A 27,235-nucleotide genomic window follows, 5' to 3' on the forward strand; every position below is an offset into this window, starting at 1 on the left:
ATCCAAGAGGCGTCCAGTTATGGTTTGAATTAAGTGAGCATGTGATTTCAACGACACCTAAAATCAATGTCGTAAAATATGTGGACGGTGATGGTATGGTATGGGAGGCAAGGCCTGGGGGAGATGTGTTTTCTGCGGGGGCTGAGGCTGGGGATATGGAGGCGACGGGCTTCATGGGTATTCATTACAGGCCATTACAGCAGAGGTTACACAGGACGCTCTATCCTCCAGCTACCGTGTCAACAACAGACAGGACAGACTGGCATCACGTCCCTCTGCCGGTCCCTGAACCACAGTGTTCACCACCCTGAGCTGGTGACCAGCTGGACCCATGTCTACAGCAACTGTAGATGCTTAGAGGAGGATATGGAGAGAGTTAGCCATGCCTGGAGCACATCAACACTTTGAAGTCCATGTTTGTAGTCCTTTATCTGTGAGCTGTAGCTAAAGAACCACCCGTCTGGCCACAACATGGTTGGTTTTGTAGTCTTTCAAAAGTTTACTCCAATGTCCTTATTTCCCAGTTAAATGAGTCAAATAAGTATATATGTGTAAAAAATGCTGTCTGACAAAACATGCACATTCTCTTGATTTGAATCAATCAGTGTTAGTCTAGGGCCCAGAATCCTATAAGACCTGCTTGCACTGTGGTAATGTAAGGCCTTTGTATTCATATCCAGTGAATGTGCACTTGACTTTTCCAGCAAAACACCTGAAACATTCAAGAGATCCAACGCAGCAGAAGTTATAAACTAATTACTGAGAAATCAAACATTGCTTCAGAGATAGGTGGTTTTACACAGGGATTGGATTCTACTTGAGCAGCATTAATGAGCAGGTGAATCAATATTAGTAATTGTCATAAGAGTTGAGTTGAATTGACAGAGGTCATATTGAGGTAGTAAATCACATCGGGCTAATGGATTGTAATACATTTGTTTCTTGGGATAGGGTGAATTGATCCAATGTTCCCCAGCAAATCATTGTCATTGATTTGAGTTACTGATTACGTGCTCTGATGATAACACTGTCAAAGACTTGCACCCAACAAGACAATGTCACAGTCTGGGTTTAAACAGCTGGAGAAAATATTTTAAATGAAAGACCATGGTTGGGTTGTTGTATTGGTCATGGTATAATACAGTATAATTGAGCTTTTTTTATTTGTTCTGTTTGTGAAATAAGTCCATGACTCACTGGAACTTTCACAGCTATGATTTCAAGCTCCGGCCAGAAAGTGAGAAGCTGTTAGCCCTTCACACTATTTGGTGTCTTCTCAGTTGAGTTAACACCGCTCTCTGTTGCTTTTCTCAAGTTCCACTTTCCCAGGGTGGATTTTCTTGGAGACCCAGTTCCCTCACCCCTCCTCTCAGCTCTTCTCCTGGGGTTGAAACTGAAGGTGTTTAATGGGAGTGATCATTATGTTATAACACTAAGGTCCACATAATTACACTCTACAACTGTCCTCTCACACTGTTCTCCAACTAGAATCCAATCCAACGACTTAACACTTCCCACAAAGGAAACTCAACCTCGACTTGTTGAGATTTCCTCCTCAGTAGGACAATGGTGTTGGATCACAATGACTTCGTCTACAGAAGGAGTAACCACAAGACCTCAGGGTGTGGGAGGATGACACGTCCAGACTCTCACTGGAAGTGACTTTGCTTGTTGGAGTGTCTCGGTTTCAAACCTCGCTGTCGCTAGCACACACAAGCACACTGTCTCGCCTGAAGATGGAGAGCTAAAGGAGAGACGACTCTCTCTAGAGACTAGCCTTGCTCTGATCAGAGGGGATGGTGGAAGAGGTGATGAGGGAGAACGTGAGAACAATCAAGGACACACTCTTTTTTATGGAGCCCATCGATGCAGATTCCTGTTGAAGAGGCAGGGAGACCGGGCTTTGATTTGTACTTAGAGCTAAGTGACTAGGCCCTCTGATGTATATTTAAACATCTTACTGCGATTCAATAACACTGGATGAAAAGTTTAAATAAGCCATCATCCTTTAATCTTCCCCCCGCTCTCTCTCTCTCTCTCTCTCTCTCTCTCTCTCTCTCTCTCTCTCTCTCTCTCTCTCTCTCTCTCTCTCTCTCTATCTCTCTCTCTCTCTCTCTCTCTCTCTCTCTCTCTCTGTCTCTCTCTCTCGTGTGTTTGTACGTGTGTGTCTGTGTGTGTGTGTGTGTGTATAGTGGTGTGTTTTTTTGTAAGCATGTGCACGTGCAATCAATTGCTAATTGAACCCTGAGAGAGACTATCCTGAGAACAGGTATTATGCTGTGCACTGAACCCAAGAAAGCAACCTGGTCAATATCTGTACTCACCATGGTGACTGCGGCCCGAGAACACAACACATATTTGTATTCATGGACGCAGCATTCCCCCCTGCCCACCCCCATCCAGCAATCACGGCTGTCTAAGAAGCACAGGAGATTATTAAATGCAGCTTAACGTATCACCCACTTCATTCGCCAAATGAGTCCTTGAAATCCACCAGCAGGCTCTAGTGGCTGAACTGCACTACCCAGAGTTCATGAGGGATGTCTTCCTGGAGTGCCTGTGAGACCAGGGAAATCTCAACGTGTTTTAGGAGCTGTTCTGTAGTCCCATTACGGGGCAGATTAATAATTGATTCACTCCCTGTTCTGGGCTGGATTGGAGAGGAGTGTGCTTGGCCCTGCCTTGTCTCACAATTATCGATCTGGGAATGAGCTGTCACTGGGCCAGATCTGAGATAAAGTGGTCTTAAGGGCCAGGATGCGTGTTGTGGTGTGTGTGTGTGTGTCTGTGTTGGTGAGCGCATCTGTGTGGTCATGTCTGTGTGTACGAGAAGTGTGCCAGTGTGTGTGTCAGCGTGGCCGCATTCGTCTTCGCCGTGTCCAGATTGAGAGTTGCTGCCGTGCCTGTATCTACAGCCGCAATGATGAAGAGACTCATATCTGGCTCAGAGGAAATGACCCAGGGGTCTGCATGACTGACTCTGGCTGACTGTCTGAGCGACTGGGCCGGGTGACTGCTCCAGAACGGCTCCGAATGACAAAGTCGTTGGCCTGTGTTTTACGGTGCCTGCTGTGGTTTCACCCCCTCCCTCCCTCCCTCCCTTCCCGAAGAGGTGAGGGTCGACATGCTACTTCGCTCGGAGATCAGTCAAAATCACCCTTCCACGCTTCCTGTTCCTGCGACAGCGTGAGCTAGCGAGCTCGCTGAGAGGGGGGGGGGGGGGGGGAATCACCCACCACAGAGCAACAGCAAACCGGATTTGAAATGGTGGGTATTACCACCGGGTACGATCCTAAACCTCTGAGCCAAGTTCTAAGCTTCCCCCACTTACCAGGGGGGCTGGATGCTGATGTTACAACCATAAAAGCCTGTAGAGCGTGTTGACTCCTAGCAGAGTATAAAGGCTTCAATCAGCTGTAACACCCACACTGATTAGAAGCGACACCGAACGTGAGCAGGGATGTTATCTCCAAACCAAAAACCCCAACGAACTGACCCGGGGAAAATATTCCTCTCAAGATGTTTAGCCCCTTCGTATGTTTGCCTTAGAAGTTTGCAGCCTATTTCGTGCGACTCCACCCCAAGCTGAGGGGCTTCTAAACTCATATCGTGAAGTAGAGGCCTCTTTTGATCAGAGACCAGGGAGATCCTGTTTCAGGGTTTATACTCAAATATAACAACCCGTGAAAGTCCCACAGCAGAAAAAGTAAAGTTAGGTTGGCAAACTATTGTTGCTGCTGCTGATCTAATTCTTACACCATGTCTACTTTCAGAGATTCTGATAAGAGTAAATGCGTCTCCTTGTCAGGAGCGGTTGTTTTGACCACTGTGGTCCTGGAGTGGCTAGTGATATTCCACAGACGTCGTTGTTGTAGGTATAATGGCCTGGTTTCTCACCATAGATCCTTATCTGTTTGAAATGAAGGGAAACACACAGACCGAGGGACTGGGCTTCAGTACAAAATCCCTGGACCATTCATCTCCCTCCTGCCTCGGCCCCTGACACTGTGTTTAAATAACACTGTCCTGGAAACAGACGAGGACCACGGGGTGCCTTCATGATGGAGCGCTTCAGGAAGTCTCCCTGCTGCGACCCCTAGTTGACCCAGTGACCCCTTGGAGCGAAGTGAGAGGGTGGAGAAGTGGAGGGGGGGGGGGGGGGGTTCATCAGGAGACTGTGCAGGCTGCTGGATGGCCCTGGGAAGGCTGGTCTGGGATCAGTGGCCCCCACGCAGTCTCCAGGCTGAGGTAAAGTGGACTAAAACGGGGGAACTGATCAGAGATGGCTGATTAGGGACCTCTTGATCTCCTCTCCAGATGTGACTCGTTCGTCAGCCAGGGTAGAAGGTGTGGACGTTTACAGGTTCACACATTCCAATGTAAAGATAGTAGATAAGGGCTTGATGCATGACTTGACAGCAGGGCACTGGTTTGAATCCTGCTGCTTTGCGTGTTATAACCTTCTGGTATTGAAGACTTAGTAGGCACAGCAGACAAGGATATCTGTCAATGGCTTTGGGCGCACTTAATTTATCTTGCATGGTGTGAAGGTCTACTGATGCATACTGTGACCTCTGACTCACCCTGTCATCAAACTAAACCAGCGAAAAGCACTTGAAAAGAAAAGCGTTGCTGTTCAAACTTTCACTGTCCCTCAAGTCCATCTGTGACTTATCGGTCCACTTTTACGGCACTGAACAGCACAAAACGAGTCTCTCAAAGCACTATAAAAGTGGACCATTTCATGTTTCTCAGAAAATGTGTTTCCTAGGTTAGCTTCTGGCTGTGAAACATAACCTGTAGTCTCCTGCCATCACACAACTGTCACATTTCCTGCACACCCCCCCCCCCCCTCTCCCCTCACGACTTTATGGGGAAAGGAAAATAAAGTTCTCTCTCTTTCTCTTTGTCTTTCTCTCTCTCTATTCTCCCTCCCTCCTCTTCCCTCTCTCCACTTTAGACAGCCATGTTAGCCATCGAAGGTGAAAGAAAGTCCACGCCTCTCTCTGTTCTGAGTTGCCTGCTGGGTCTTTGAAGTAGTTGAGGCTCTGTGTGGAAGATGTTTGGAAGAGAAGAACGGAGCTCTGAGCCCAACCTGAACAGGTAGGCACCATGATAAAACGGAGATTCTAGTGACCTTGCTATTCATCATTTCTGGCAGGAAGGCAAGAGTGGTACAGTGCATATTGTTTATGGACACACACGTGATTGCATGACCCCTGCGGTCATACACAGTCATAAGAATCCTTGAACACAAGCACACACACAGACACGTGGATAATCCAACGTTTCATAATTATATATTTTTTTCTGATCAACGTTTCATCTATAACACATATTTCAATAGCTAATATATGCTATAATTTCATTACAGTTTATATCAAGTATCTCCTTTGGTGCATTGTGCTCTTTTATCATCTAGGTTGGGTCTGAAAATATATTTTTTTAGATAAGCCTATTTGAGCGAGCACCGTTTTATTTATTCAATTGAAAGAGACAGTGTCGGAAATAAGAATGAATTCACTTTTAACTGCTGCCAACACATTATTGCTCCATGGACATAAATATTAAAAGCCCTTGTGCATTCATTAGATTCAAAGCAACAACACACAGAACCGCAATTTGAGCACACAATAGAATTCTTTCATTGTTGGCCTAAAAAAAAATCATTAAAATCTGTGAGTTCTGTCAGTAACTTGGTGTGGAAATCTAATTTATTTATTCTGGTCTCTGTTAACCTGAGGCATAGAAAATATAATTTATTATCCAGCAGATATTATGGATGCAACCCTTCCCCAAAAATATGTACCTTTGAGATGCTGTTCATTGTAAATATTATTATAATAATATAATATTTGCAGAATGCGTTTCACTGACTGTTGTCTCATGGTACATGGTTGTTTATATTCACTGCCAGTGTTCCATCACCGCAGGGCAGAGTGATTACATCACATTGACTCACACATTGTATTGACAGACTGACATGCTACTGGCATGCCTGACCTTGAAGCTTGCCCTCCAGGCCTTGGTCAAGCACATATCTCCGATATCTGAATACACACAAGGTACAGTACGTTTGTTCAAACCAGTCAGATACAACAGAATCAATGGGATATGCTCCATCCCCCCCCCCCCACCCACCCACCCACCCCCCCCGCTCCCCCAAAAGAGTAAACATACAGCAATTTGCTGTGTAGTATAAATCAAGGGCACCCCCAGGTTTCTCAAAAGTTACATTTGAGATGCATTTCGGAGGTGTCTTCATGACACAGGGAGAGGCAAGGATTCTCTGTGGATATCTTCCTGGGTAATTTCCCAGACTACCTCAGCCCCAGCACCCGGGCCCCCGCCTACCAGAATGGATATGTTAAATGTATTCCCCCTCAGGATATTTGATTTCTCTCTGTGTAGTTCTATTTGACTGAATGGAATAATAAGGCGGGCTAATTGGGGAGAAGCTGTTCACATGCTTATTATTTGTTTCTTAGAGTGTGTGTGTAGAGTGTGTGTGTGCGCGTGTGTGTGTGCGAGCGAGTGCCCTTGTGTGTGCAGCCATGTACTTCCACGTCCATCCGTGTGTGTTTGTGAGTATTTTGTGTCGGTCTGCGTTGCACCCGACGTGTGGGAGGATTTGCCCTGTGTGTGCTCAAGTCTTTGGGTACATCCAAAAGAAGCATCAGCAGGAGAGCTTTCAGCTACTGCTGCGTGTGGGACTTTGTAGGGAAAATCTTCCCAGTCTGCTCGAGCACTTGTACGTGCTGGGTGCAGTGAGCCAGTCAGCCAGTCGGTGTACAGCCACACAGGCATCAGACCTCCCCGTTGAGCTGATAGCAGCATTTCGGAGCGCATTTTAAATTCAAGGTGCTTAGTGTTACAACGCCTCTTAATCCAGAGAAAATCAATGCTTAATAACCTATGAAAATGTACATTTGCGGTTTTAGCATCGCCAGAGGCCTCTTCTGGTACCGTGGGGGCTTTGGGCTTTAAATATGGCTGCATTAGCAGAAGAAGAAGAAAAAAATCTGCCTCTCATAGAAGTAAGAGGAGAGTCTGGCGAATCATCCGTCTGACCTCTGGGGGGCAAAGAAAGCAAGGAGGGGGGGGGGGGGGAACAATGGACGTGTGGATAAAGGGAGGGAGTAGAGAAGAGAAATACTGGAGTGGTGAAATAAAAAAAACAAATTAAGAACAAATGACTGATTGTATGCAATCTGAAGGTGCTCGTGCTGCGAGGCCATATGTGAAGGCAGCTTCATTGGGACAGTCTATACTGTACGTGTGTGTAGAGTATCCGTGTGTATAATGTCCTGGAGTATCCGGGCACCGTAGCAACCCCTACTTGCTTCACTCCAGGTTGAGTAGAAAAAAGATTGAGAAAACTGCACAGACCTTAAAATAATCTCCATGCCATTCCACCATAAAACTGTCATTCTCTACTCTTACCCTACTTGAGGGATGAGTCAGCCTGTCTGTCTGTCTGTCTGTTTGTCAGTCAGTGAACACTGCTGCAGGCTCGACCTGCTGGGGTGTAAACACCTCTGGATGAATGCTGGAGCTTAAGAGGTCCAGGGATTAATGCATCCAGAGCTTAAGAGTCTCCAGCAACCCCCTGAACAGAGCACACACACCAGCCCCAGCCTCCTCCCTAGCCTCTTCCCCAGCCTCTTCCCCAACCCTCTCTCTCTGCCTCCCCCCTGAACAGAGCACACACACCAGCCTCAGCCTCCTCCCCAGCCTCCTCCCCAGCCTCCTCCCCCACCCTCTCTCTTCGCCTCCCACCAGACACAGGCAATTATTATCAGCCAGTGCTCATAACTGTACATATACAGTAAGTTCCCCCAACCAGTCTGCTGATCTCTACAGCCGTGATATTAAATCCATCAGCAGCAGCAGCCCCAACCCCTCCCCCCACCCCTCCCCCCTCCCAACCCCCCCCCCACCCCACCCAACCCCCCCCCCCCCCCTCTGCTGAAAAAAATAAAGTATGATCCTCTCCTATTCTCAGAAGCCTCCTTTCCACTGGTTTCCTTAATAACGTACATAACTTCTGGCCGGCGAGAGCACTTCTCTTCTGTGGCCTTGACAACTTAGATAGCACTTCAGAAAATCAATGCTCGGATCTGGACGGATTCGAGAGGAGAGGTGGGGGGGCTCTGGCTGAGGAGGGGGGCCATGGGGGATGGCGTGGGGGGTATGCGGATAAAATTTGTTGTTGTTGTGAGTTTGAGCCTGCCTCAGCCCCATTCGACCTCTCTCGCTCTCTTTATCTGCGGAGAGGCATATAGGGGGATATTTTGAGAGCATTTGATTTCCACGTCTGTGCCTCACTTGAGTACGAGCGCATGTCTGTTCACACAGAAATGCGGCCAAAGCCATTAATTTACACATGAGGAGGAAGAACACCAAACAACGTTCTCAACACCACACCAGGAAGTCCGCTTGATTTGTTATCTAGAGTGACCCCATGGTGACCTCAGGTTGACCCTTTAGAGGTATCATTGCTTAAACACCAGTGATTACAACAACGGGGCAAAAGGTTCGTGATTCAGGTCATCGATGGACCAAAATTCCCCACAGTTAAATCAGATGACACATGCTTCTCAAATAGTACAGTGCTACCTCCTCTGAATGTTGGTCGCACACAACCATCTTGCAGCACAAGCACAAACTACTACAACACATCCATGTCCTTTGTATCGATGTGAAACAAACTAAAGACCAAAGGAAACAATGATTCTGTAGAGCTACATCTGAAGATTCATGGCACTTTAGACTGACTAAAGTGACATATCGGTTGGGTCGAAATTGAACTGACAAAGAGCAAAGCAGTTATAGACATTTCTTTCCTATACGAGAGTAAAATATTGAGTTACATTCCATATAAACGCTGTAGTTAAACTTTAGGAGATGGATACATAGGAAGTTAATAACAATCGTAGAATGGGATCACCCTTTCACCAGAGAACAATATCCTTAAAAATGAAGACGGATCTGACAGTGACCTTTGTCTTTAAGATATGAGAAAAGATAGAAAACCTCCATGAAGAAAATTCCGGAAGATATCCTTTGTAGCATACATGAATGATTAATCACCCAGTTTGTTATCTTGGAATAAGGTATGGATAGAGTTTTAATATATAGGAACTATCTGTCATTAATTAACAATTAGCAATTAATCACTTTCAGTCATATCAGTTATCACAAGGTTACATTATCACAGACTCATAACTCATCCATTCTTTATGTATTTAATGCTACAATTAACTCAAAAAAAAAAAAAAAACATTTGTAATAGTGGGGAGTGAGTAACCACATTTAATAATAACTATAATTAAGAAAGTAGTTATATCAGTAGAAAGACAACATTGTATGTCATTCTAACCCTAAATGTTTGCTCAGCTGGATGTGTGAGAGAGAGCAACATCTAACCTCATCTGGTGTAAATCTTCCCACCCCACAGGACCACTCCAGCCCATCCCTCCTGCCCCCCGCATCCCTCCTGCCCCCCGCATCCCTCCTGCCCCCCGCATCCCTCCTGCCCCCCGCATCCCTCCTGCCCCCCGCATCCCTCCTGCACCCCGCATCCCTCCTGCCCTACACATCCCTCCTGCCCCCCCATCCCTCCTACCCCCCGCATCCCTCCTGCCCCCCGCATCCCTCCTGCCCCACGCATCCCTCCTGCCCCCCCATCCCTCCTGCCCCCCGCATCCCTCCTGCCCCACGCATCCCTCCTGCCCCACGCATCCCTCCTGCCCCCCGCATCCCTCCTGCCCCACGCATCCCTCCTGCCCCACGCATCCCTCCTGCGCCCCCAATCTCTCCACCCCCCCCCCTCCACACACACCCCCAGGCCCCACTCAGCCCTCTCCACACGCATACACACACACACACCCACAGACCCCTCCAACCCCCAGCATATTGGGTGGCACACTTTCATTATATTCTCTCCATATGACTTCATATATGCTAATGTCATGCTAATGAAACGGAGGGTTTAGCGGTGTTACAGGTAAACATCCTCCAGATGTACGTGTCCTCCTGTTCTCAGAGTAGAGTGAGTCACTGCAGACTTCTGAAGCACTCTGAAGGATTTCTAATGACAGAAAGGAACAAAATGAGGGGCTTCATTCCCACCACCATACCTGCAGTTTTGTAGTCTCTGTCACAAAGCTAGATGAGGGAGCCTCTATCACTATGACTTGTGTTTGTGTTTGTGTGTGTGTGTGTGTGTGTGTAAACATACATGCACTATGCAGTATACTGTTTGTCTGGCATTGTGTCAATGTTTCATTGTTCCTCACACCTGCCCACAGAAGCATATCTCTGCTGTGCCTTCATCTTCTTCATGATTAGATCCCATGTCAGTCTAAACAGATTACTCTGGCAGCAACAAAGCAATAACTGACTCACCGAGCCTGTGGTTAACTTCATTCTCCAACGGACTCCCCTCACTTTCAATATCTGTATTAGCTTCAGAACTTATTACAAGCCAATTGCGTTCAGTGGACAAATTTCCCAAAATTCCAAAAAGAATCCCTTTTACATAATAACCATGGCATTTTAATGGTTTCTCAAACGCCTGCATACAATTTCATACAATCTTAGTTTCAACAGCCTCTTACAGCTACAGAAAAAAGGAGACCGAAACAGTGATCATGTCGATTCTGTTCGAGGGAGTCTAATAGGTTGTTTTCTCCCCAGGACCAATCAGAACAGTCAATACAGAAAGAGAGGTCTTGGGGGATACCTGCGTGCTTACTTCATTTGGTCTCTGCAGCAGCATGATTCCTCCCTGAAGCTGCCCTCAGTGCTCTGCTGCTCTCCACTCTCCCTCTGTGTTTTGTTCTCCACTTCTCTCCTTCCATCCACCTCTCCTCTCCTGTCCTTTCATCTGTTCTCTTCTCCCCTCCTCTCTTCTCCTCTCCTGTTCTCTCCTTCCATCCACCTCTCCTCTCCTGTTCTGTCCTGTCATCTCTTCTCTTCTCCCCTCCTCTCTTCTCCTCTCCTGTTCTCTTCTCCCCTCCTCTCTTCTGCCTCTCCTGTTCTCTCCTCTCCTCTCCTGTCATCTCTTCTCTTCTCCCCTCCCCTCCTCTCTTCTCCTCTCCTGTTCTCTCCTCTCCTCCAGGAGGATTATGTGCTCAGGCTGTCAGTTCCGCTAGGCTAGGTGCTGCAGCTCTTCGATCCCTGGCCATGTCTGATTGTTTGCTGCTCATTGTGGTGAAACGCCACAGCAGATCTCCAGCGTGTCCACCACAGCGAGCGCCTCTCCCTCTGCACTCCTGAGAACGCAACAGACGGACAGCGTTTGGCCTCTTATCCTACTCTCTTTTGCAATGAACCAAAGCACTTTTCTTCCTTCACTAGTGTTGGATTCTCCCAGAAGGTTCTGAGATGATCTGTTATACATTTGCCTTCCGCAATCGATTTATACATCTTTCATGGGATTTTTCAGAGGATGATATTAGATTTGCTTCAGGGGCCTATTGAAACCAGTTGTGTTGGTTTGTGCATCTGTGCTTAAGGCTAACCGTGTATAGAGGTCGGTCTAGCAACATATGCTTTCCCAGATAGGACGACCAGCCTTGTCCAGTCAAGCTTGAGTGAGAGAGTGCTGACAGGTGCTTCCAACAGGCTAGGGGGTGACAGCAGTAGCAGGTGTGTGGTCGTGGCCATGACAAGCTGATTTCCCTAAGTGAAACCTAACCAGAGGCTTGTGTCTTGTGTCTTGTTTCTCTCTCTCTCTCTCTCTCTCTCTCTCTCTCTCTCTCTCTCTCTCTCTCTCTCTCTCTCTCTCTCTCTCTCTCTCTCTCTCTCTCTCTCTCTCTCTCTCTCTCTCTCTCTCTCTCTCTCTCTCTCTCTTCCCCTCCCTTTCTTTCTCTCGCTCTCTCTCCTATGTCTTCTGCTGTTGACAGTCTCCATGGCAGACTTTTCCAATTAGCCTCACCTACGTTCGGAGACTGCAGGGAGCCTGAGTGGAGCCAATGCAATTAGTAGCTGGTCTTGTCTCGCCAAATCACAATTGGCTTGGAGAGTGATTTACAGATTGGAATGTGAAGTTGAACTCATGGGTTTTTGGAAACTCAATGCTTAGGCGTTCCACAAGTTGAAATTACATCTTTTTCTGAACTGACATAACATTTTGACATTTACATTCAAAAGAAAGAATACATGAATAGTTTTACTTGTGAGGTGAGTCATAAATCGCTATATGGTTACACTAGCAACAATCAATCCAGATGAGATTCTGCTTGACCACAATCAAAAAGCCAATTTCCTTCCCGACTTCCTCATTGTCCTCCCTCAGGCCTGGTGTGTGTGTGTGCCTCTGTGTGTATCTCTGTGTGGGTGTACCTGTGTGTGTGTATGTGCCTGTGTGTGTGTGTGTGTGTGTGTGTGTGTGTGTGTGCCTGCGCATGTGTGTGGGTGGTTTTGTGTACGTACACTCTGCAGGGATGCAGACAGCCATGGTAAACACATTCCAATCCCCAGTGCTGTAGAGTAGGTGTGCACAGAGGCAGGCTTCATCAGCGCAGGCCTCAGGCCTGATTTGTGGCGCTACTCGTGGAGATTGGGTTGGAGAGAAACAGCCGGGGGACATGGGATACCATTACACGCTAGCTAGTGGAGCTGACGGACGGACTGACTGACTGACTCCCATCGGTGTTGATCCTCAAGTATATCCTCCATACACTCCTCCTCAATCTCTCTCTCGCTTTCTCTTTTTGACATACACACACACACACACACTCATAAACCCCATATAGTATATACAAACACACACACGTAGATACACACTCACACACAGACCAAGAACCAAACAAGCTGTGTGTGTATGCTTGCACACACACCCTCATGCACACTTAGTATGTCATGTGCCCCTTTAATCCCTGATGAAATGTCCAATCCAGATTCACACTGTCACAACCATTTATTTTGTAAACTGTGAACGGAAATGGACTATTCCGGTCTCCAAAAAATATACAGTCCATTGAAATTCAAATTATCCTTACTCTTTTACTTCATATTTGAATAATTCAACTATACACTTTGAACATCTCTACTTTTCATATTCAGTTATTAAATACATTCTTGAAATGTAAAAAAAACCTGGAGCGAGAACATGGTGGTGGTGATTATGGAGGTATACCAGACCAGTTTCCAACGGTAATGAAATTGGTTTCCTTGCTACCCAGAGCTCCTAAGCGCATTTGCAGAGTACATTTCAAACTTCACTTCAGTTAAGACGTAGCAGCCACTCTGCTTTGCATGTAAATCTAAAAAGTTAAGGATTCAGCCCCCCCACACACACACACATTCACGCACACAGACGCACACAAATACACATTTCGCAAAGGCACAGAGGCCAAATCCCAATCCGCCCCCCACCCACATTTCCTTCTACATTACTCTTGTGAAATGACTCACTTCCTTTATTCTCTGCAGCACCTAAAGAATGACTAAGCAAGCATTGTGGTTATGTATAGGTGAGTCCCACCATCCATTTCTTTTCCATGCCTTCTCAACAGGACCATCTATGGCAGCCTGCTTGACATCAGCCTCTAATGGAGGATGTGCCATGCAGCTGCTGTGAGGGGCTCACAGCAGGAAAGTCCAGGGTTAGACTTCAGGCACTGTGTGGTTCTCAGTTGGCTCTGTATGGAGTCTGCATGTTCTCCCCATGCTCACATGGGTGTCCTCCACAAATAACCCCTATGTAAAAACATGCAGTACAGAACAGATGGCTCTCCTGCACATGTCCCTCGCCAGGTACGGGGAGAGCACTTGTAGTTGGGCCTGGATGTGGCTGACCACTGCTTCTGGCTGCCCTCAGAGAGGACAACAGGATGGGGAAGCGCAGAGGCAAAGTGTCCTTGGTGGACACATGTCTGTTACCTCACATGATGAATAAAGGTGTCTTCTTCTTCATCCTAATTGGCACATATGAGGGGTGGTGGTGGGGGGGGGGGGTGGTAGAGGAGGGGGGGGGGTGTTGACAGGCTGAAAAACAACGCTCCACCCTGATACTACAAATACTGCGCACAGGAGGAGGGACAGTGAGGGAAGACTGCTTTGCCCGTCATTCATTCAGCAGAATGGCACAGCTTCTATTTAACGTGTGTGTGTGTGTGTCTTCACCGCCATCGATGGTTTAAGTAGAGCCACTCCACAGGCTGGCAGACAGAGTACAGCGCTCTGCCACACTGGACGAAGCCATCAGGGCCTGTCACTTACACAAGGACACATGCTCACCCAGACACAGGGACACCCCCATGGACACATGGTCACCCAGACACAGGGACACACTGCCATGGACACATGGTCACCCAGACACAGGGACACCCCCCATGGACACATGGTCACCCAGACACAGGGACACACTGCCATGGACACATGGTCACCCAGACACAGGGACACCCCCCATGGACACACATTAACACACTCATTCTCCCTCCCCGACTGTCCCCCCCCCCCCCCTGTCTGGACTGCCGGCCCCTCTCTCACTCCTGGGTGAATCAGAGAAAGTGAATAATGGATGAGCTACAAGATGAGGGTCTGGCCAGCAACCACCCTGCCAGATAAACAGTTCTCTCTCACTATCAGACACTGATGCTTGGTTGGAAACACTAGAAACATCTATTAGAGATGGGGTTCATTCCACAACATGAATGAAGTGACATGTTTTCCCTAAAGTGACCTGTTGTTGTCCCCAAATTGACCTGTGGAAACAGGTAGGGGGTTTAGCAGTGTGTCCTCCAGGCCTTTAGGAGGCTTTCTAATCTCGTTTTAATCGAGATTAGAGAGCCATAATATAACAAACTAGCTTCAACATCAGATGGCTGAGCGGTTAGGGAATCGGGCTATTATCAGAAGGTTGCCGGTTTGATTCCTGGCTGTGACAAATGACATTGTGTCCTTGGGCAAGGCACTTCACCATACTTGCCTTGGGGGAATGTCCTGGTATTTACAGTAAGTCGCTCTGGATAAGAGTGTCTGCTAAATGACTAAATGAAATGAACATAACATGAGAGAATGTGTGGGAGAGAATAGAATGGTCCGGCAGCAAACAAACTGTTCCACATATTCATTTAGATCCCTCCATCTCTCTCTTCCCTTCACGTGCTCTATTTCTCGCTGTGACGTTAGTACTGTGGCTCTCTGTTATGGTAATAAGGTGAATTTAATTTCCCATCCCAAAAACAATATGTACTCTCCAAATGTACAAATATTAATATTGTCACTGAGCTATATTTACTTAGTCTGGCTCCCGCGTGAAGGTCTATTTTTAAAGTTAAACATGCAAATGTAAAACTTTAAATCTAAATACTTTTAGAAATGTTTTAGAAGAATACTTGAGAAACAAAGACTGTTAGAAAGGAGGAGCGCAGTTGCAGTTGCACAGTCTATAGTTCTAGGGTAATCTAGAGTTACGGTTTAAAACTATCCCTAGCACACTTATCAATTTAGATTTCCCTTCTGAATGCTTATGCAGTCCATTACTCACTAGCCAACTCAGGACGGGCTGCTTTTAAAAGGCTGATTACCCCAAACAATAAATCAGCTTCACTGTAATAATGGGATTAATATTTTGAAAACCACTCTTTACAGTTGGCCCGCAGTCCCATTCATATTAACTGGAACAATGACTAACATCATTTCTGGAGGGGATTCAGAGTTTTTAATTAATCTGAATGTGTTTCCCCACGGGGCACTTAAAGTGTTGGCAGAGGTTTTTAGATGCAGCGCTGAGTTGCAGAAAGACACGAAAAAATTGCCATAATCTACAGCTGAAAGGGGGACCCATCAGAACTCTATGTGACAGTGGCACGTTCGGTGGAGCTGCGATGATTTACAAGTTACCACTTGCTAATGTGGTACACAGGCACAACCGTGGAAAAGCAACCTGGTCTATTGAAGAGAGTTTTAGAAGCATTAATATGATACTTCACTCTTGTCATCCAAGCAGAGGGCAACGTCCAGCTAGCATTTTCCAATGTGTACAGAATAATACTAATGCCCTGCTTTGGTTGGGATGTTAAGTTGAATTTGTTAATGATTTTCCCTTCCGTGTTTTCAGAGTTGATGTGATTTTCCATTCTGTGAAAAAGGCTGTGTTTATCCATTTGCATGCGGGGAGTGAAAGTGAATTATGGCCTCCAGGTTTCCCTGAACGGGCCCTCAGTCCGATTCAGCCTCTCAGCTGCACTGATGTGATCAACCCTACAGCAGCACTCAAAGCAAACAGTATGTGCGTGTGTGTGTGTGTGTGTGTGTGTGTGTGTGTGTTTGTGCGTGTGTGCTTGGGGTGATAACTCATGACCATAGAATTTTGTTTAGGCTCACAAAAAAATGAAGCACGAAGAAGTTGATATTCTCTCTTATCTCCTACAGCTTGTGCAGGATCTGATTCTGATAGCAGAGATGGGAAGTAACAAAGTACAAATACTTTGTTACTGGAGGTTACCTCAGTAGATTTTTCTGCTATCAGTACTTCACAATTTTGGTTTTAAAACAAGTAGGGGTAATGACTACTTTTTACTTAAGTATGTCAGAGCCCATACTTTGACTTGAGTGAGAAAGTGTAGTCTGTACTTCTACTTGAGTCAAGGATGTGTGTACTTTTGCCATCTCTGTCTGAGAGACATTCACAAGGTCCATGTCCCTGATGATTTGCCACTCTCAACACATTCGGAAAGAACCATCACCTGTAACCATAGTCCATGTCTGGATCTTCTATCTACGCGTAGCTAGATCCAGATAGTATAGTATTCACACGAGGACCATGATGAAGGCTAGTATTGTTTGGGTGTGTGTATCTGTTATTCTCCATGGGAAATATATATTTGCACAATCAATGTACTGTAGAGAAAACAAAGACTTGTGTGGAAAGGACTGGTCTCCCCACGCAGCCTCAGAGAGATTGTCAGGCTGGGCTCTGACAGAATCACACTCCGCAATGTGCAATATGGAACATACAAAAAGGAAAAACAAACAAATTGAAAAACACAAACATCTCTCTCTCTCCTTCTCACACACACACACACACACACACACAACCATATTTGCTTACACACATGCATACTACCTCCCTCGCAGCACTGCGTGTCTGTATACTTAATTACCGAGTAGAGCCCAATTTGGATGAGCCCTTCTGTTTCTACTGGGGTCCTGGAGATCCAATCCCCGGTCCCTGTCCAGGGGGGCTCTGCCCTGGGCTCCCCCGCCCTGAGGGCCCCTCCCTGGGGCCGAGCTGGCCGGACTGCTCCAGGGCTCTGCACCAACCCCTCCCTCTGTAAGAGACGTGCTCGGTTCAGGCCCGCAGGAGGTCACACGAGAGGTCACAGTGCACAAGAGGGGCAGAGGGCAGGGAGTGAATGGGGACAGGGGTTAGGGGGGGTCAAAGGTCAGGCCAACACGGCACACTCAGAAGGTAAGGCAGGATCCCAGGTGGGGCATTCTCCAGCTAGGCAGAGGGGACGCAGGTGTGGAGGATGGTTAGTGGGTTACTGTTAGGTTTGGCACAGGACAGAGGGAGGACAGAGGAGTAGGAGTCTTGCAAAGGGCATCATGTTAAAGCAGGGAGGTCGTATAGTTCGCTGAGACATCTGGTTGCCAACACACATGTACACAAACACACACACACACACCCTTGGGTAGCTCATATCAAGCACAAGTGACCAGGTATCTAGCTGAGCTAGGGTAGCTCACATGACTCCTGTTACTGCTGCTGTTTGTCAACCCGCTTGTTCATCTGTGAAGGATTTGGCTTCAATCAACTGTGACTCACCACGACTTGAAATGATTTCATGACTACATTTCTTCAACTGAGTGTAAAATTACAATGCAATGTTTGTGAGAATGCAGACAAAAAGTGGGGTTATAGTTTACACGTCATATCGGAAAGAAGATCTGCCAAATTGTTAACAAAACAGAATTTTAATTTGAACCAAATGACCATCTAACGGTTCCAATGCAACCCTCTGGTGTGCGTGTGAAGACTTTTTGTTCACGTCCGACCGATTAATATAAACCAGGACCAAAGTCAAGATCTGAGGGGGTTTGAATGTGTAACACGTGGTTCGGATTTGAGCTATGATGATGCATACATGCAAATGTATGTATCAATGCCATCATTTAACATGAGAAGCTGAGCCAAACACAGCTGGATTCTGTACAGAAAGAAGGTGGGCAGGAGGAGGGGGTAGAGAGAAAGAGAGAGAGAGCGAGAGAGAGAGAGAGAGAGAGAGAAAGGAGAGAGAGACAGAAAGAGAGACAGGGGAGAGCTTCCTTTAATAGTCGTTTGTTTGCTTTTCAGGGAAACGTTGTGTATTGAGACGGTGATTAAAAGTGTGGGATGAAAGTAGGGGGCTGTTCTCTGGAGAAGGAGAGGCGAGAACACACGTCGGGCACAATCACAGTTTTAGCATCCCCATCATCAAAATGAGTGTTAACATCAACACACACACACGCTGCTCCTCAAACCGGCAACACAAGGAACAACAGACGTAATAGTGGCTCTGGAGAAATACCGCTCCACGCAATCATCCTCACGTATTCAATGTTGACGTTACTGCGTGTTAACCTCGTCGAGATTGTCATTCTAAAATTCCCAGCCTTGATTGGAAAAGCTTCAGACACAATGAGACAAAGCGACAGTGAAACAGCTGTCGTCTTAACAGGATCAGCTCTGTAGTATCCCGGGTTCCAGGGCTTAAACAGCATGACACACCCAAGGCCAACACAGCATAGCCTGCCTTGGCACCTGCCATCGGTCAGTCAAATACAAGGCCCACTCAATCTAAACACCCACTGGTACAGGATCAGGTGCACACGACCTCACATGATCACCCAACGGATCCGAAACCCCCGCCGCAGCACGTAGTGTCTCAGTCGAGTAAATATGTGCAATGTCCCTTTAAGGGCACACATTTTGCTTGTATTTGTTTGACACCAGAGACGTTTATTCCCATACGACTGTTCGCCACATCGATCTGACTTTAGACTGACACCTCAGCCTGTGTGTTTTAGCGAGGGACGTGGATTAGCATGCAGGAGAGTAGTAGAGCCAGCTAGCTAGCTGGCACAAATGGCGCCCTGCTGATTCTAGCTGTCAGCCTGTCGATTAACTATGATAAATCACTCTCCCACTTTATATCCAATCAAAAACCTCTCAGGAGGACTAAAATCTGGTCACCTTTAACTAAATGATTCTTTTTTTGGGCCGTGCCGAGCGGGCGGGGAACCGTGAATGATGTCGAAGCCATGGCTGTATTATTCCACCATTAGTCTGCAGCTGTGACAGTCATTTGTATAACAGTTTGAACAGAAAATAAAATGAAATAGCATACTGACCTGTGGCTAATTCAGTCATTTGAGGCAGAATGACCCTGAACGACAGTACCGTCACACACAAACAAAAAGTGCCTTTGTCAAGGGCAGTAGGCTCAGGATTGGGAAACTGAGATATTGCTTTTCAAACCACCCTCCAGGTCACATTAGAAATAGGACCGTTAATACAAACAGATGGTTAATGATTAATATATCCAAATTTGATATTGTCCTATTACACATCAGTGCCTGAGTAAGGGATCCCCAGACAAGGTCAGGGTAAACAAAGCCTTCTGACTGCGTCCTTCCTACCCCTCCACAACACAGTCCTCCAGGAACTGTACACCTGAACCGCCGGGACCCTGGGCTTGTCCTTTGATCCAGTCCAAAGGAACAGCCGGGGGCGGGGGAGAAAAACACCCGGAGAAATCAATAGTTTCTTGTAGGCACAGCCTCAAGTTTCTATTTTAACATGGGTCTCTATTGATTAGCTTTCAGATGAGACGTCTCTCTAGGACAGCCCAGTCTGGGAGGATTTGGGAGTCTTTAGCGGAACAAAACCCAGCGTGATGGAGAGCTGGAGGGATTGAGGTGTGAAAGAATAGAGGGATCGAGGGAGCAGGGGGACGTTGGTTTCCTTTTTGCGTCAGTGCTCGTCGAGGGGGCTGAAGACAGTTAGGTGGAGGACACTGTTTCACAGACGGCTGAAATAGCTTGACTTCAAATAACCCTTTTGGGCCTTTGACTGACAAACCCTGACACAGACAGAGAGGTAAATCAGGGGAGACACTTGAGCTGTCAAGGACAAGTGAAAAGGTTCCCAATTGGCATGTGTTTACATGGTAGAACTGGCTTTATGGCTTGGCAGAAGCAGAACCAAAAAGCCCTGTAGAGAGGCATTACCTTATTTGGTTCATTTCTTAAAAATCTCTCTTTCTCTCTCTTTCTTTCTCTTCTCTCAGACACTCACGCACAAAGTTGGTGTGAGAGTTCATTATGAAATTGGCGCTCTTACCAGTGGTGAGTGGTGCTGACAGGCTCTCAGTTCTCTTGTCAGGACAGGGATTTACACTATGCTCCTCTGTCAGCAAGGCTCGCTCCACACACAAATACTTTCACACATTTCACTGCACTGTTCCCACTTTATTCACACAGGAACAGAGGGGCCTTCACGAGGTGGAATTCAGACAGAAAGAAGGTCGGGATCAGTGTGAGGTTTGACGAAAGGAGACAAAATATTAGGGTTTGTGTTAATGGACCTGCGAACCAACAGCACTACTAGCATGTTCTAAATTCTCCAGTTCAGTTCAGAGGGTGTACGGGAGAGGGGAAAAAAAGGAAGGGTAGTCAAAACAACATAATGATAAAAGTACTTTCAGACAGAGTCTGAATGAGCTTTTATCCAGAACTGCAGACCACTAAAAGAAACAGCCCTGTCGATTTCAGAGCTGAACCCTTGGCACTTTCCTGGAAACCCATGCAGCCTGAACCAACAACGCAAGGTTTGGTGTTCGGAACAAGCTCAGGTACCAACAAGAGACTCCTCCTTTTTATTTGTAGTTATACTTTATATTTGAATATCGAATCCTTATCCTTCTCTGACTTCTACCTGCATCATTTAGACTGGGCCCATCCGTCTGTCCCTGACGGCGAGTCAGATCATTTAGATTACCAGATCCCAATTACTTCTGTGTCACATTTTCTTCCCTGGCTCATTTCTCATTGGTGCACTAAGGAACAGTCAGTAACGATTGGCTGACACTAAACTGTGTCTTTATCTCCAAACCCAGCAATCAGAAAGGTACCGTCTCCACTGCGACCTGACAGACAGTTTTGTGACTTTGTAAAACTCCCTTGGTTTAAAGGTACTGTACAGCACATCATAATATAACTTCTCTCTCCCTTCCTCTTCCCACCTTTGGTAGAACAACATCAACTTCGATCTTCGCTCTGCGGCCGGGCAAATATGTTTCCTAGTCCTCGCGCTGCCAAGATGGAGCCAAGAAAAAACAAGTATTGAAATCGGTCAGTGTGGGGTGCAGTAGTGCAGCGGGCACTCATGAATACAGTAATATGAAACTGGGCCTTGTGTGTGTGTATTCATCCATCTCCTACAGTGCTATCCCCCTTGGGCAGAGCCAAATGGTGTAGTAGTAATGTTGAGTCCAGTTGAATCAAAGAGGAATAGCCTCTTCCTGCTTCCTGAATGGGTCACTGACTCACAAGATGGCCAACTGGTAATAAAGAAAGGGAAAGGGAACCGTTTCATCTGAAGTCCTTTCTGGTCCTTCCTCTTACCTCACACTCACTCACGCATGGTGGCATATCGGCAGGAAGTGCTGTGTTGGAAAACATTGTCCCTGGTCAGTTAGGTACCCAGTGTTTCTCACTGAGTGGTCGGCTTCTCGCTTGGTTGGTATACAGCAATGGTTGGAGAGAGAAAGGTCAAAGGTTAAATCTCATCTTCTTCGTCAGGCACTAAGGCATATTGCATACATCCATACATAATGCAGTTTCACTTATTTACAGTTTTGTGAAAACAGAAATGAAAATTTAAGCGGTTGGCTCAATAGCCTCCCCCTCCCACTATCATTACAAATTACAACAACAGCAGCAATCTACATTTAGTCATTTAGCAGACGCTCTTATTCAGAGCGACTTACAGTAAGTACAGGGACATTCCCCCGAGGCAAGTAGGTAGAAGTGCCTTGCCCAAGGACACAACGTCATTTTGGCACGGCGGGGAATCGAACCGCTCAGCCACCTGACTCCCAAGCAATATTAGATACAATACCAAGGCAATTATTCTAGAGACAACACCCTAATTTGAGACATTGGCTAATATACAATCCCAAAAGCTGTTTCAGTAGCAACACCAGTGCCTTTGCCGATCATCAATCCCAGTCCACACACAGTCCACCACAGACACCATTACCGTACTATGACCACAACCACCACAGATACATACTGCTGCTCCAAGCAATACTATCCCAAATATACAAATATCACAACCTATATTACAGTACTAATAGCAATCTCAATCCCAAAAGGTGTCTTTAGAGAGGCCAGGCTAGTCAGAGTTTGTTCCCCTAGTGGTGGAACCTGTTCCTTTATCAGCCCAGCACACAGACACAAATATGCCATGTCCTGCTAATGAGAAGCAGGGAGATGTGTAGACGGAGGAAGACCAGAAGCATTCAATGAGCCATTTAATCGAGTGGAGACACAGACATCAATACGGGTAGTTCTCAGGGAGACAGACTTAGGGGCTTCCGGGAGGAAATGAAGGGGAAAGAAGCAAGCTGCACCTTGTGCTAAAAAGAGATCATATAAACAAACGCTAACATTTTCAAGTGCACACACATACACACACAGTGGAACATCGCACCCTGGTGAGGCCACTGATGTGATAAATGAGAGTTGCATCAAACAGGAGCCGCCATTTGGTCTCTGCTGCGCTCGTTCATTTCCCCTGGCTTGGAGTTGTTATCGTCCGCTAGCAAGATGACAGTGTCAATTTGAATGAAATTGAAAGATAACTCACAGATGAATATGAGGGGCGCAAGGGGGGCTCACATGGGTAGGGCGACTACCGTATGGGCTGAGGGCACAGCCGCCACGGTTCGATTCTGGCGTGGGGAAATTTCTGCATGTCTTCCTCTCTGTCTCTCTCTCTCCCCATACATTTCCTGTCTATTCTCGAACTGCGTCAGTCCAATAAGGCCAAACACATAAAAGGCCAATCATATCTAAAAGAATAAATAATACAACCCGAATTTCAGTCGTCTAGAGAGTAGTTGCGTTACTGAAATTTCTCCTTGCTCCACTGTGCTGGGAAACTGACTTACTCATACTTCACAGTGAGTCAACCTGACTCAACTTAGGGCTAAAAGCCTTCCCGTCTACCTGGAGAGAGTACATGAAAATAATTCAATCAACTTTGGAGTGTGTGTGATTGTGCTTGTATGCGTGTGTCTGTTTGTTCATGTGACAAAGAGAGAAAGAAGATGTACAGAAAGTATAATACATAGAACAATAGTGTGTGTGTGTGTGTGTGCACAATCCTGTCAGGGCCCTCCGCATTCAAGTCCCACACTGGAGGTCCAGTTGTATTGCTAATCTCTCCTGCTGTGACTCAATAAAGGACACTCAGGCTGGTTTTAGGCAGAGCTGTGCACATTCTACATGAATCAAAGGTACTCTTCCCTCAAATCTGCTATAGTCCATCAGAGGTTTATAGCAAGGGGGAGGTGACGCGGGGGAGACAAGGGGATGGATGTATGTAGGAAAGGTCAACACAAAAAGGTTTTCATTTGCCACTGTGGTCTGTCCTTAGGGGTTTACAGTGATTTGGATCAGTGATGTTCCATCGTGTGTGTGTGTGTGTGCAATTGTGTGTGTGTGAGTGTCTCTGTGTGTTGGTATAGAATATAGTCTAGAGTATTTGTGACTGGACCAGATGTATCATTACAATGGGATCAGGAGATGGTGGTAGGTTTGACTCCAGTCTACAGTACGGCCCCTGTCAGACACTCATCACCCTACAGTCTGGATCAGTAAACTGCTCCACTCTCTCTCAGACTGACACCCCACCTGCCCTCACCCCTGTTTTCACTCACTCGTCCATTCAGTTACCCTTCCCGTTTTGCCCTCACCCATACAGTGGCCTTACTATCCTTCTACCCAGACCCACGTTGCCTGTTCCCATAACATCTCTATGACGAGGAGGGCAGGCTAACGTGTGATTCTGTCACCACCGAGAGAAATGTGAAACCCTCAATCAACTTGAAGAGCTTTTCAAGAGGGTATAAGGAGCACCTTCAGACACGCAGCGCCCTATTCCAAATTAAAAATTGATTTAAGAAAAAAAAAAGAAGCGGCTCAAGAGGCTGAACAAGTACCCTTTCTTCTTCCAAATTTGAGAAGAAATAGCAACCCTAACATTAAATCTTACATACTTGTTCCATAGTTCCTTATAGGGTAACGAGGAAATATCGGACAAGGTTTCAATGTCGTGAACCTGTGATCGTGAGGAACATCGCCATCTAGAGGCAACTCAAAACCACTGACGCGTGTAATTTCTTCCCGGACTCCCTTACGTACATTCGATTAGAAACCGACAGCATAGGGAATCAGATCGAACTGCCAACGAAAACAATGTGCCCTTCAAACAGAATCCAGTGTAGGATTGCCACTCCTTTCACGTGTTTCCATGTTTCTGCAACTGCGCAATGTGTGCTCAACTCTTTCGTAGGGTCTTCAGAACTATACCTTCCCATGCAAGTTCACTGACCACAGTTGGCATGCATGTAAGTAGTGCAAACAGGGGGAAAAGAGCGAGGTTTGAAAAGGAAAAAACATTCAATCAAATAACAATAACGTAAACCATGCACAGCCTGCATTCAGTTTAATATTGTCTGCGTAATAACGACTTTGCCTCCAGCACATTTGGACATCCGTTATGAGCACAAATCCATTCGCTTACCTGAAATAATTGGAGCCAACCGGAATATGTCAGACAGACGGCTGTTCACCGTTTCGTACGGAGAGTCCTCGAGGAAATCGTTCCCTGTAAGAAAATTAAAGTCACAAATGGCGGTTCATTTACTCAAAGGCGTTCGGGCATTGAGTTCAGACATAGACAAAGAGACTCAATAAATATGGATGGCTAGATAAATAAATAGTGATATCCATATTTTTGTTTTTGTTGATGTCTGTGAGCGTTCACGCCTCTCACATTCGCATAGTGCACATATCATGGGTAGACTATATCTGGGTCAGTCGATTGGTACAGTACGGTTGATTGGGCATGTTGGTCAGTTGCACAACTAGGGACCTCAACTGCCCCACTTGGAATATCTGGATGTAGTTTCGGGGCAGGCCTATGGGTAACTCTTGAGTTGCGCAGTGCCAAGGCTCAATTGGTTCTAAGTGAAATAAAATCCGTTCATATCCTCGCTTATGTAGGCCTAGTTGTCGAGATGAGAGGAAGGAGTCAGTGATTGCACGTTAGGGGATTTACGCACGAAACGGAGCACATTTGGTGTCCTTAGCCATTGTGATAATGCGTTCTCCCTCTTTGCTCCATACTTTCATACTAGTAGCCTACGTGTATTACATGTAGCCCAATAGAGGGGATTAGCTAACCTCTCAGGTCTGTCATCTGTGATGGCAGCCAGGGTGCATTATGTACCTTGCAATGTCTGATAGATTCCCCAGTATATACGCAGGCAGTTCTTCTCCTTCTTCATCCCTCTTTTACATCTGCAGTTGTACAGGGGACTCTGTTTGAGCGCATCCATGGCACTCCTACATTCGTCCTTCGCCTCCAGTCCGGACACCATGCTAAAGTTGCTCTCCTTCCCGGCTATGCACTGTCTCATTGTCCGGTACTTGGAGCTGCAGCCCGGCTCCTTCAGACACTGCTCGCTCGCTTTGACACAATCGAGACGGTTCGCTCCAGATAAGACGTTTTCTTGGGCAAACGACAATACATCTGTGTAAAATAAATTATAACAAAAAATAAATTCACCTGCTACTACTTTATTTATGAAACAAATAACATTGAGTTGACATTTAAAATAATAACAAAGTTTCGGTTAACCGGCATTGTTAACATGTAGCCTATACCATGATTTTACGCTTCACAATAAATAAAGTGAGATTATAGGCAAAACTGAAAGCTGCTTTGGGGATTAAGATATTAAGGCGGAGAGCTGTGCGCAACGTGGAAAACGCGAAAATAACATCACAAACACGTCTTACCAAATGCTTTGTTGGTTTTAGTTGGCATATTTCACTGTAGGCCTTTGTTAAACAAACATACGCACGATTATAAACCATGGTGGGGAAGATAAAAATGGGCTACTTGAACTTTTGTATTTCCACTGTCACATTTACCCTTATCCTTATTTGGTAAAGACATGCTTTTGATAGTCCACAATCCCTCTAATAATAATGACCACATAGTCACTAGGACTTGCGATTGATGATCATTGCTGATTTACACATGAAATCAGGATGAATATGAAGATATAACACAAATACTAGAAAACTTACCTAAAAGAGACAAAACGACGTAAAGAGTGGTAAGAATCATTGTGTATCTGTCCACGTGAAGAATATTCAACTGCAATTTGATTTGAACAAAACTTAATTTTATTTCCAAGGTATTTCCACTCTATTCAAATCCATTGAAAACATGACATGCGCTCCAACGTAGAGAAGAGACCCTGGCTTCATGCGTATAACATTCCACACCAAAAGTACTCCAATTTCAAAAAAAGCATATTAGGCTATCATCATATACCGAATGGTTTCCTTTTCGTGTCTAGATCAAACGAAAAGAGGGGACAATAGAGGACAACAATGGTCCCAAAAGCGACAAAACACACGGATGACTGCTCTCGGAACTCCGGCTCGTGAGATGCCAGCGTCTGTCTGAGCGCACGCTGATGCTGTTGCCTCTGCTCAATAGCGCTCTAACCACATCCACGCAGCATCGGTTAGTCGAGAGAATCTCTCCCTTACGAATTGAACCTTTCTTCGATTAATAGTTCAAATTCCAATCTTACAAAGTAATGAAGCTAATATGTTACCTATAGTAATGACAATCAACCTACTATTATGGCAGGTGACACTCAGATATAGCCTATAGCCTCTATAGGCTACAATTTACTCCTTTAAATTAGACGAATTATCGCTGTCCACAGTTTAGCCAATGTAGCATATTTGACTTGGAGCGCGAGTATTCTGATCACATTCTGATGTGAAATTGTCAACATATTTTGCCTATTTAAGTTTGTATTTGACTACTTTTTGATAAGCTAGCTAAGTAAATTATATATTATATCATATGGAGATCTCTAGTTAAAAAGTATTAATTATTTAAGAATTAAAGACAGGCCTA

General features: G+C 46.0%; 1 protein-coding gene across 1 annotated transcript in view; it reads right to left on the reverse strand.

The window, feature by feature from the left end:
• Nucleotides 1-27,142, reverse strand: part of gfra1a (gdnf family receptor alpha 1a) — a 36,228-nt gene extending 9,086 nt beyond the window's left edge. Inside the window, exons 1-5 of the mRNA XM_062464540.1 lie at nt 26,386-27,142; nt 25,520-25,822; nt 24,812-24,895; nt 17,121-17,288; nt 14,137-14,227 (exon numbers count right to left, since the gene is read on the reverse strand). Coding sequence (XP_062320524.1) covers nt 14,137-14,227; nt 17,121-17,288; nt 24,812-24,895; nt 25,520-25,822; nt 26,386-26,425 — 686 coding nt within the window. The 5' untranslated portion in view covers nt 26,426-27,142. The remainder of the gene's footprint in view (nt 1-14,136; nt 14,228-17,120; nt 17,289-24,811; nt 24,896-25,519; nt 25,823-26,385) is intronic.
• Between the last annotated feature and the right edge of the window lie 93 nt (nt 27,143-27,235).

Source organism: Osmerus eperlanus, chromosome 6 (genome assembly GCF_963692335.1).
Source record: "Osmerus eperlanus chromosome 6, fOsmEpe2.1, whole genome shotgun sequence".
NCBI lineage: Eukaryota > Metazoa > Chordata > Actinopteri > Osmeriformes > Osmeridae > Osmerus > Osmerus eperlanus.